Source organism: Theropithecus gelada, chromosome 11 (genome assembly GCF_003255815.1).
Source record: "Theropithecus gelada isolate Dixy chromosome 11, Tgel_1.0, whole genome shotgun sequence".
Classification (NCBI taxonomy): Eukaryota; Metazoa; Chordata; class Mammalia; order Primates; family Cercopithecidae; genus Theropithecus; species Theropithecus gelada.
Genome location: NC_037679.1, coordinates 28,582,498 through 28,595,159, shown reverse-complemented (window position 1 = coordinate 28,595,159; position 12,662 = coordinate 28,582,498). Strand labels below are relative to the sequence as shown.

Here is a 12,662-nt window from a genome sequence, read left to right as displayed (position 1 = left end):
AGCAATCTTCCTGCCTCAGTCTCCTGAATAGCTGGGGTCTCCTGGATTTTTGACATTGCTAACATTAACAGGAATTTTCAATTTTTAGTTGTTTCTACCCTTTGGATTTCCTCTAAGTGGGTTGATTTCCACCAGGGGTTGGCAAGCTGTGAGGAGTCAAACCCAGCCTGCCAACTGTTTTTGTATGGCCTGAGAGCTAAGAATAGTTTTTACATTTTTAAGTGGTTGAAAGAAATAAAAAATTTCCTGACACATGAAAATTCTGTGAAATTAATATTTCAGTGTCCGTAAAGCTTCGTTGGACTCCATGGGCATACCCATGCATGTTTATTCTGTCACAATACAAGAGCAGAGTTATGTGGCAGAGTTGAGTAGTCACGACAGGTTCTGTGGGCACACGAATGCTAAAACATTTATTATCTAATTCTTTACAGAAAAAGTTTGCTGACCCTGGTTTACAGTATTCCTCAGGTCCGACGTGAAAAGGGGGAGTTCAGGCTGAACAAATTGTTTTTTTAAATCTCCCAAGAATTTTCTGTTCTTTGTAGGAAAACTTGGTCTTCTTTCAGGAAATGTACTTTCCTAGGCCGATCCCAAATCGCATTCTGGAATGAGAAGATTCACAATGAAAAACTAAGATGCCTGCACAATATTGAAAAAGGTTGTTTTTATTGTGGGCAAAATTACATACCTGGAGATATTTACTATGTCCTCTGGTAGGCAAGCCTGAGGCTGTATGTGATGGGGAAACCAATGACTGCTCCCTGCTGGGCTTTGAATGTAGCCAGAGGCATTTGGATGTGAAGGAGGCAGGCCCTGCTACCTTGTGGAACTGAGGCTAGAGGCAGCCAGGAAGAGACCCTATGATGGGACCCTTGGAAATGTGTCCCTTCTCCATTGCATCTTTTGATCCTTCCTCCTTTCCTACTTCCCCCTCCTTTGATGACACCTCTACACCCAGAGGCTAAACACTCAGCTTCTAGACCCAGACTATATGAGTTTGAATTTCAACCATTTTACATGCTGGCTTTGTAGCCTTGGGTGGGTTTCACAGGCTCTTTAAATCAGTTCATTGAAGGCCATTCAGAGCATGATCAATGTGCTAGCTTACCAAAAACTGTCTCTTTTAGCTGTTTATACTTTTTTTTTTTTTTGAGACGGAGTTTCACTCTGTCGCTCAGGCTGGAGTGCAGTGGCATGATCTCAGCTCACTGCAACCTCCGCCTCCCAGGTTCAAGCAATTCTCCTGCCTCAGCCTCCCAAATAGCTGGGGCTACGGGCATGCACCACCACGGCTGGCTAATTTTTGTATTTTTAGTATAGACAGGGTTTAACCGTGTTGGCCAGGCTGGTCTCAAACTTCTGACCTCAAGCAATCTGCCCACCTCAGCCTCCTAAAGTGCTGGCTGAGATTACAGGCATGAGCCACCACGCCTTTTTTTTTTTTTAATTGAGACAGGGTCTTACTCTGTCACCCAGGCTGGAGTGCAGTGGCGCGATCTCCACTCACTGCAGCCTCTGCCTCCTGGCTTCAAGCGATCCTCCCACCTGTCTCGCGAGTAGCTGGGAATACAGGCATGCGCCACCACACCGGCTAATTTTTTGTATTTTTGGTGGAGATGGGGTTTTGCCATGTTTCTCAGGCTAGTCTTGAACTCCTGAGTTCATGCAGTCTGCCCACCTTGGCCTCCCAAAGTGCTGGAATTACAGGTGGAAGCCACTGCGCCCAGTCTATTTATACATTTTATAGTAATTTGTATTAGATAGGTTACAGGGCCTATGGAGGTAGTGAGACCTTGGGAATCCATGTTTCTGTGATTAAACACGTTGTGCGACTTTCTCCTGGCTCTTCTTCTGTCCTCTACTCTCAAGTCCCTTGATCTTGGCTTATCTTAGTTAACCCTTCCTCCTCCCTCAAAGTCTTTGTGACCCTCTCCTCTCTATGACTCTGTGTCCTCCTCTCTCTTCCCCTTGGTATAATATGGCTTTCAGTGAGTTGACTTTTTGTTAACTCGTCAGCTTCCAGTTATATAATCTCTCTGTGCCTCAGTTTCCTTTTGTGTAAAATGGAGATAATTATCACAAAGATTAAATAGCTTAGAACAGTGCCTGTTTAGCTTAGCTATTGTTATCATTATGTCCCAAGTCTTCTAATAGGCTTTGTTAAGTATAATAGCCGAGGGTGGGTATGCTTGGCATGATATGGAAGTAGGAAAGCACTGTAACATACCATGATTTGATGGCTAGAGGTGATTTGGGAGCAAGGGTAGATGCATTATCTGGAGTGAAATAACTAGCCAAAGAGGCAAACAACCACCAGAACAGTTATGGGACTTGTCAACATTCCTCAGGAACACTAAGAATACCTGAGGAAGGAAACCAAATAAAGGACCAGGAATCCAGAGTTGCATTGAGTAGGGTCAATCCAGACACCTAGTGTTTGGGTAGTAGGGAGGTTAGAAGATTTGATAATTCTCATGTTGCAGACCATGATAGTTTGTACACAGGAACCAGTCTGTGGAGCACACTTAGAGTAGCACTTAAAAAAACAAAAACAAAACAGGGTCTCATTATGTTGCCCAGGCTGGACCACAGTGGCATGATCACAGTTCATTGCAGCCTCAACCTCCCAGGCTTAATCTATCCTCCTGCCTCAGTCTCTTGAGTAGCTGGGACTACAAGCACACACCACCATGCCAGTTGATTTTTGTATTTTTTCATAGTAACAGGTTTTCACCATGTTGCCCAGGCTGGTCTCAAACTTCTGGGCTGAAGTGATCCACCCTCCTCAGCCTCCCAAAGTGTTGGGGATACAGGAGTGAACCACCATGCCCAGCCCCCAAATATATTTTAAATCTCAGTGAACTGACACCATCAACCATCTCAGTCACCCAAACCAGACAACTGGGGGTCATCTTTGACCCCTCCATTTCTATCATTTCCCCTTATCAATCAGAGGTGTTAATTCTTCCTCCTTTAGGTCCTCTATTACATTGGTGGCCCTGCATAAACTACACTTTTGATGTTCATGCTTTTATATGAGCCACTGTAATTCAACAAAATAGAACAGAATTGACATTGTGCCAGTTCTGGGCTTTGGCCTCAAGAAAGCCTAGCAGCTTCTACTTTTGTGCTCTTGGGAACCCTAAGCTGCCATGTAAGAAGACCACATGAAGAAAAACTCAAGACTATATGGAGGAAAACTAAGGAACACAGATGATAGCTAGAAGTTCCAGACATGACCTAGTGGAACTGGTCCAGCCAGCCCTCAGCTGCTTGAACCATACTAGCTGAGGCACAAAACATGTGAGGAAGCCAGGCTTCCAGACATCATATGAGATGAGTCATCTCTGCTGTGCCCTGCCCATCCTGATCTATAGCAACTTGAGATATAAAATGATTGCTGCTTTAAGCCATTAAATTTTAGGGTGGTTTGTTGCACGCAGTAAACAACAGTCCTTTAGCAATGCCTTTGAATACACATTTATCAGATCTGGCTCCATTTCTGAAAAAGCCCCTTAACCAGTCCCCCTGCTTTATTAAAATACCATAGTTCCAGCTACTTGGGAGGCAGAGCTAGGAGAATGGCATGAACCTGGGAGGCGGAGTTTGCAGTGAGCCGAGACTGCGCCACTGCACTCCATCCAACCTGGGCGACAGAGCGACTGTCTCAAAAAATAAAAATAAAAATAAAAATAAAATACTGTGCCCTTCAGATATCCATGTTGTCAGAGTAATCTGTCTAAACTATTATTTTTCTGGTGTTTAAAATCCTTCAAGTTCTGTCACCTAAACAAAAGCTCCTTAGGATTCTGTGATCTGTTTCTCATTTGTCCTTTCTTCTGTATCCCCCAAGCCTGCCTTTGCTCTCCATGCTCTTAGTCATTTGGAACCTCTTGCAACCACTGAATGTCATGATCTTTCTATACCTCTGTGCCTTTGCACATGCTATCCCTTCTCCCTGACATCCTCTCTTAAGCTACAAAGACTTTAAACAAAACACCTCAGGGATCACCCCCTCCAAGCAGCTTTGCTTGAAAACCTGCACCCCTAGGCTGAGTTGGATGCCCTTCCTTTGTGTCTTTATCATGCCAGTTACATCAATCATTTGTGGACATGTCCATCTCCTTCATTATTTAAATAATTTCCATCTTCACCTGTACTCAACTAAGGCTTTGCAATGTCACTCAGTGGCTAAAAACAGGTTTGAAGTCCCAGAGCTGAGAACTACTATTTGGAATGATCACACAGATAAAACTGTGAGAGAGCCTGTCAAATAGTTACAATTTCATTTTGATGATATGTTCATTTTGAAAACAGAGGCACTGATATGAGACTAGGAAAGAAAATGTCATGAAGTTTCAAGTAGTATGTGAAATATAAATACAATAAAACTTTAAGTAGATATCCAACCACACGTTTTATTGGGGTTTTATTGCAATCTACTTTCGGCAGTAAGGGGAAAGTGAGCATGAAAAGAACTCCAATCAGACTTTATTCAACAAAGCAGCTTTTCATGAATGCTTCAGGTCCGTGTATGATCAGCTCAGCTTCCAGTATCAACTTGAGTACCTCATCATGGATATTTATGCTAGAATGACAACAGTAAGGCATTGCAAAATCCAAAGTCATCTAATATTAAGCCATATTTTACATAATTTGTAGGACAGTATAATACTCTACAATAAATAAGGATTTTAAAAAATGTGTTGCTTAGCCCTTGTTGAACTAAATTCAATTACTAGCTTATTCTAAGTACTCCAGTTAATAAACGTTTGATTGTACTTAAAGAACTCTGACTTCTCCAAAGATAAAAAAATTAGTTATTTGTCTTGACAAAAATTAAGCTTAAAAAGCACATTCACACACTTGTCCTTAAAAGCATGTTTACATCATATATGAGAGAACTTTTCATGCCTGATGACATGGCTTATATGCAAAAACAGTCATATGCAAAAGACAACTAGAGGGCAATCGTCCCATCCCCACTTCCTCCAAAAAGCCACACTCGGCCTCAGTGTAAAAGTTATATTTTATTGCCATGCTACAAAATGTATGAAGTTGGCACTGATAGGGAGAAATAGAGAACAAAGGGTGGGAAGGGATAGAGGGCAAATTATGTTGTTACATATACAAGGTTTTATTTTAATTAACAGTGGTTACGTTTTGCCAATATTAAAAATGCAAACCAAAATTTAAAATGCTGATCTGAAACAGCATTAAGATACAATTTATGCATAGTACAGTATCACTTATGTCCTTTATTAGAGAAATATGGAATGTTTATAAAAGAAATTAACCATGGGGGTAAAATTCATATTTCATATACAATTTGGCAATGGTAGTCCCACTGTTAGACAATTTTTTATAAAAGAAAAAATTAAAAATCTAATAAGCTACCTTTATACAAAGTTGCTATATTTATGCCTTTACGTAGGAAAAAAACATTTATAATGCAAATGAGGACATACAATAATCTTACAATATTATACAATGTAATGAAAATAAAACATAACACAAAGTTTGTCCTTTATAAAATGTATATTTTGCATTACTAATGCAAATGTGGCACACTGGTGACTACTGTACTATTAATACCAGTCTGTTTCCATGCTATAATTGTCCAATTGCCATAGAACTGCAATTATAATGATGCTACAAAAGAACTGTGTTATACCCCAAAAAAATGAGGAAGTAGGGATGGGGAACAGGGATGTAAAGAACAGGAAAGATAGATAGGGGGCTGGTTTGGGCAGAGTATACTGTGGTATGTCATAAAATATTTGTTAATTTTTCAAGCCAAAAACATTTTCTTTACATTCTGTAATTTCGTACCAATGCCTTTATCCAAATTTGGCAAACATCAAGGAAAAGGTAATTAGTACCATATACCTCACACATCAGAAATATGAATGAGATGCCAATACATCAGTTACTTGTGAATGATGTCTCTGATGGTATGTCTACTTCAAGAATATATGTATTTATACACACACACTACACATTGCACAAAACATTTGGGCATTATAGGTTAGGAATAGCACAGGGGGAATTGGGAAGTACTTTTTCATCTGTTAAAACCTTTACCTTGAGGCAAAAATATGGTGGCACATTGTTGGGAAATTATGAAAACATAAGGCCCCTGTCCCATTTTTAATAGAACATTATTGAGGTACATTTTTATATGCTGTGCCACAGTTTTGGGGAGGGGAAGGAGATTAACAAACACTAGCTTGACTTGTTCTATTTATAACATTGAACGGTGGAGAGGGTCAACATTAGTATCTATAAAAACAAAGATTGCTTGGCAAATTTTCCTAAGTCCCAGATGTGATGTATTCTGGATATACTGGGAAGTGAAAAGCTTTTTGCTGAATCTTCAAGAGTAAAGTGCATATCTCATCACTCCACAGCAGCAGTAAATAAAAGGAACTATTTGCCAGTCTTCCTGGAGGGAGGGAAGGCACCATATTTTCATTTTTAAAATAAGATGAAACTGGGAAATAAAACACACTAAGAAAAAACACAAGTAATACCAATATCAGTTTCCAACCCTGGCATGGGATAGATGCTGTTATGATTTATATGGATAAAACAGTATTCTATTTGGAGGGAAAACATTAACAATGATTATATTTCCAAAACCAAAAAGAAGGATCACATGATCTACCAACAGAATTATCTAAAATTAGATCTGCCTCAGAAAATCTGAGATATATGGCCATAATTATATGCTAATAAAATATTAATATTTCATTCTAAAATGCACCTAGTAATAGGTACATCCTTCCAGGACACAGCTTAATGCCCATTACTAAACTACTGCAAAGGACAAGTAGTATTCTAAATTACCTTTTATTAAATAGGAACACAAGTGATTTCTAGACGACATCTAGAAATTAACACCAGTTGTATATATCTTCCTAATACTCTTATAGTACCTAAAATCAAATTCTTAGCAAATTGGTCCCATTTTCATTTTTAAAGCACACAGTATTTAAAGCATAAACTGTAATGATTATATTGGAGTTATCTAAAAAAATAAAAACTAATTAGAATCCGGAGGAAACAATGAAAAAGATGACGGAAAGAATAAAGTATCCAACCTCCAAAATGAATAAATAGATCAGCCCTTTCATTTGGAGATTAATGTTCTGCCTTGACTGGTTGTTTCAGAAAAAACTATGTGCATTGGTTCCATCATAATTCTTATTCCACATTACAAAAACTATTACATAAATTTGGCACAATTAGCAATTTACTCAGAAGAAAGGATAGTGGAACAATGTATTAAAAATGGAACCTGCATCACGGAAACTGCACACCTATACCACTGCTCTCTTTTAAGGGAACAGTGAACACTTTAATAAGCACCAAGTTCACAAGGGAACAAAAGGGGGAAAAGAAAATTCTGCTATGCACATAGAATGATAAAATACACTGATATTGATTTATAATAAAGACACTAAAATGGCACTGAAAACGATAAAGACACCTTTAATAATTTATTTTCTTTATAATGATCCCACTCTATTGTTCTCCTAATCCATCACTGTCCTATGATTGGGTTATTTACTGAATAGGTTGGATGCTAATATGACTAAAACTTTTTCATGCTAAATTAACCTTAGTTATATCTGGTAGATCCAGATCATAATCTCAAACTTCCTCATATTTAGAGGAAATAGTAAAATATTTTGCAAGGTTACCTAACCTTTTTCCACTCTACCTTCTCTCATATTCTCTAGTGTTTAGGAAATTGGAACATCTTTGATTTTCCAAGAGTTTGACATATGGAGACTCTTCAGTTTATATAAATTTTAATTCATTTTAAATCCTAAATTATGATACAATCTCATTGCTACAAGACTTCCACTGTACCTGCTATGCTGGCAACAATATTAATATTTCATGGAAATCAAAGGATAATCAAAGATCCCGCTACAAATAAAAGGACAGCAGAGCTGAGGAACACTAGAGTGGGCAGAGTACAACTGCAGCGTGTAGCTGGGGGAATTACTGCTAAAGTGCTGGGGAAGAGTGCCCACAGAGAAAACACGGTACACCTTGAGGGAACTTTGCATGTTAAAAGTATCTTCCTTTTTTTCTCAGTTGCTAAAGAGATCACCTATGGACACAAGTAAATTTAGAATTGAGAGAATGTTTTTATCAACTTGAAAAGTAAACAGCATATAAATAAATACTGGACAAGGGCAACCCTGTTATAGAATAACAGTAAGTTCCAAATGAACCTTCAAAACCATAATTTGACAAAAATGCAAACTAAACAACAATGAACACATAATCCAATTTCAAAACTATATACAAACTCAAACATTTTAAATTGAAAAGGACATAAAGCAACAAAATAACACATCCCAAACACCAAAGAAAAAACTGAAGATAAATGGAAACCTAATGGCACAAATGCCTCCAGAAAACAATGTTTTGTCAATAATCTATAGGAGAAAAACTTTCAAGAGATTGTGGTTCAGATTTTCAAATGTTTTTGGGTAAAGTGACCTGAGACTGATTCTTGAGCCTATTATAATTCTGAGTAAGATATGTGGACATGCCCTTCAAATGACATCATGAGATGAGTAAATAGAAAATCTTGTCTCCTTCTTGCCTTTCAGTGCACCAACAGCAAACCATACTCATGGACCCAGGCTGCTTTCTAGTAACACTGAAGACAAAGGAGCTGACTGGTATAAGAGGAGGTGTGGTACTTGTTTCCTTTACATATGTTTTGGCTCAAGTAAAAAAGCCTTTAATCAATGAAATAAAGGATTCCTCATGTTACATGCTGGAGGCCACATACTGTGAACACTGAATCTATGAGCATTACTTTCAAAGCCTGTAGTTATCTGTTAGCAATGCACATTGTCAAGAGGCTTTATAAAAAGTTTTAAAAGCCAACTATGACTTAGACATGAAAGATATGCGTTAAGTCCAGAATATTGATAAAAATCAACCAGCATGTCATTCACTTCAACTCTCATTTTAAATAGGCACTGTGAAAACAGGAATGCTGCTGTACAACGAGTAGTATATAATGAAATTAGTGTTCTTTAAGGAGTACCTGCTCTACATTAATTCCCTTTAGTTAAAGATGCACATGAAATACTCAGAAAAAAATTTTATCAGTCTATAAAAGGAGTTAGTATTTAGAAATGAAAATGAAGTACTTGCATCTTCATTTTTAAAAACTTCACAAAGGTGCAAACAACATAATGCTTTCCAGGCTCACATGGGCAGATCAGTACTATTGTGTCTAGTTTTCCTAGATGTACCATCATCTCGTGGCAGTGCTTTCTGCAAATTTGACATAGCAGCAGTTCTCTCGATGTCTATCACGGCATACAGCTCTGTGCGCCTGGTAGGGGTTTGTGGAAGGGGAGTTGTAGGCGTTTTTGGAGTCTGAGGGTTGTCAGAGTCACTGCCACCTTCCAAGTCAACCTGTATGTAATTAAGCTGCCTGTGTTCTAAACTTGGGCGTCTGATATCAAAGTTAAAGACTGTAGGTGTACAGTCCCGACGCCTTGAATATTCTATTTTGTGAGCACTTGCCGGCACTGTTACATTCTCTGTATTTACATAGTTATGCATTGGATCTAGATTATTATGGTAGCCATTTAGAGATGGGGTCTTTGGTCCTAAATTGTCATCTTCATCCCTACTTAGCTTGCGGGCTTCCCAAACAGGAGGCAAAGATGGTAGATTTTCATAGTTTAATAATGCAGTTCTTCTCTGAGCTGAGTTGTTGATATTCTGGGTATCTGAGGTACTGGTGGATGTCAGACGACCTCTCCTGACCCCTGAGGCACTAGGGATAGATAGCCCATTTATATTTTCATACACCAGTTTGTTAACAGAGGGTGCATCTCTTCGTTCATCACTGTCATAGCCAGTGTCCCATTCTGTGTTATTTGCTCCACTTCCACTAACTTGATCTCTTCCAAGTTGCTCCAATTTCTCTTTTTCCATTAATTGCTTTTGAACAGGCGTTGGCCCTAAAACAAATTTGACTCCTTCAGGTTCAAGAAGAATCTGAGGATCCCTGTCCTCAATACTACTTGGTTCTTCTTTTGGTGTGTTGCTTTCAGCGTTAGAAACCCTCGCCTCCAATGGAACATGCACACTTGTGCGGTTTTTCCGCTCTTCTTGCACACCTGTAGTGTTGACATAGGTATGTACCTAAAACAAAACAGAAAGTGAATTAATTTACTTAAAAAAACAAAACTGAAAAAAAGCCTGACCACATCAGTTAATTTTATTAACAAGTTAATTTTATTAACTTTCTCTCCAAATGTACTCTTACTTCAAAACTTTTGCAACTATTTTTTTATTAATAAAAAGGTGGAAAGAGAGAAGAAATGTAGAAATGTCTTCCTAATTTGATAAAAGAGTAACGACTTTAAAATAACATGCAGGCTGGGTGCAATGGCCCACGCCTGTAATCCCAGCACTCTGGGACACTGAAGCAGGTGGATCACTTGAGGTTAGGAGTTTGAGACCAGCCTGGCCAACGTGGTGAAACCCCGTCCCTACTAAAAATACAAAAATTAGCTGGGCATGGTGGTGAGCGCCTGTAATCCCAGCTACTCTGGAGGCCGAGGCACGCAAATCACTTGAACCCGGGAGGCAGAGGTTGCAGTGAGCCGAGATTGCACCACTACATATCAGTCTGGGCAACAGAGTGAGGCTCCATCTCAAAAGATAAAGTAACATGCAGCATTATATTTGATTGTTAAACATGATAATTATGCAAAAAATAAAAATCAGGAACAAAATAGGGATTATCATTTTGCTGCTGTTGTAGAGGTTCTCAAAGCATTAAAATATGATCCAGAAATAAATAACAACTTTGAAAAGAGATAAATTTATCCTTATTTACTGATGATCTGACTATATAAGATAAACTCTACTAGATTTAATAAGAGTTCTGTAAAATGCATAGATATAAAATAAATGCCACCTAGTAAGAAATTATCACTATTTAGAAAAGCTTAATGGTATTTTGGGGAGATAATATAAAAATATTTAGAAGGGCCGGGCGCAGTGGCTCACGCCTGTAATCTCAACACTTTGGGAGGCTGGAGCAGGTGGATCACTTGAGGTCAGGAGTTCAAAACTAGCCTGGCCAACACAGTGAAACCCTGTCTCTACTAAAAATAAGAAACAATTAGCCGGGTGTGGTGGCCTGCGCCTGTAATCCCAGCTACCTGGGAGGCTGAGGCAGAAGAACTGCTTGAACCCGGGAGGTGGAGGTTGCAGTGAGCTGAGATCACGCCACTGTACTCCAGCTTGCGCGACACAGAAAGACTCACGTAATTACGGTAAATAAGAACTCATTATGTACAGAACACAAAGAAACTGATTTTAAAAACACTAAAAACTTTTTAATATGACATATGGTTTACAAAAGATAAGTATAACTAATTAATACAGAAGTTCCAACCAGATACTTCATTCCACACATGAAAACTAGAATAGTCGGGAACACTAAATAACTCCGTAACATTAACAGCAAAATCTACCTTCCTACTAGTAGTTCACTGACTGTAACGGCTAAAATATGAAAAGCAGCATAAACTCTTAATCCATTGGACGTTCTTATAATGGGAACTGACCATTAGTTATGCCTTTCTTAATCTATAGATGTACCTCTTCTGTGAACCCACAAGCTACTGTAATGCTAAGTTCCCCTGAATGCCCGCATATATTTGAGCATAAGCCAGCAAATATATGCTATTTCCTCTGATTGTTCACTACAAAAGTAATTTACAAGCAGATAAACTTCAAGCTGAATAAAATCGTCTAGTTTTAGCACAGTGGTACCCTGACTCTGAACAATCATTATTGCTGTTACATCGTAGCATATGCTTACTTGTTCCTCAGCCACAAGCAAAGGATGTGTAGATTCTTCCCCTACTGAAGGCAGGCGAGCACTTCCCACAGAAGGATGTCTGCTTGAAGGATGGGATGAAGCATCTCCAAATGAGGGATATCGGGGATATCCATTAGGTAAGTTCTGAGCAGCAAATCCTGGAGCTGAGTTTTTTTTTTATTGGTTTAAGGAAAAGGGGGGTGGGGGCAGAGAGAATAAAAATGATTAAGAATCGATCTGTACTGAGAGGATTATAAGAGGTCTTTCTGCCAAGACAGCAGAAATCAGAGCACAAATAGTATTACTCCCACTCCATATTTTAGATAATATGAAATACTAAATGTTTTCATTTTTAAAATATTTGAAGTACATAGAACTACAGCTTTTTTTTTTTTTTTTGAGATGGAGTCTTGCTCTGTCGCCCAGGCTGGAGTGCAGTGGCGCGATCTCTGCTCACTGCAGGCTCCACCTCCCAGGTTCATGCCATTCTCCTGCCTCAGCCTCCCGAGTAGCTGGGACTACAGGCATCCATCACCACGCCCGGCTAATTTTTTTGTATTTTTTTTTAGTAGAGACGGGGTTTCACCGTGTTAGCCAGGATGCTCTCGATCTCCTGACCTCGTGATCTGCCCACCTCAGCCTCCCAAAGTGCTGGGATTACAGGCATGAATAACCGTGCCCCGCCTACAGCTGTTTTTAAAAACTGACAACTATTATACTTCTGTTATCCAACGGTGTTTATAGTGTGTTATTGACTAAATATCCATCATCT

General features: G+C 38.9%; 1 protein-coding gene across 7 annotated transcripts in view; it reads right to left on the bottom strand.

Annotated features, from left to right (window-relative positions):
• Positions 1–4,405: 4,405 nt before the first annotated feature.
• The window catches only part of FRS2 (fibroblast growth factor receptor substrate 2), a 109,916-nt gene continuing 101,659 nt past the window's right edge, over positions 4,406–12,662 (bottom strand). For all 7 annotated transcript variants that reach the window (XM_025403188.1, XM_025403190.1, XM_025403189.1 and 4 more), the window contains 2 exons: positions 11,891–12,054; positions 4,406–10,197 (listed from right to left, as the gene is read on the bottom strand). In XM_025403188.1, the coding sequence (XP_025258973.1) occupies positions 9,247–10,197; positions 11,891–12,054 (1,115 nt within the window). In that variant the 3' untranslated portion in view covers positions 4,406–9,246. The remainder of the gene's footprint in view (positions 10,198–11,890; positions 12,055–12,662) is intronic.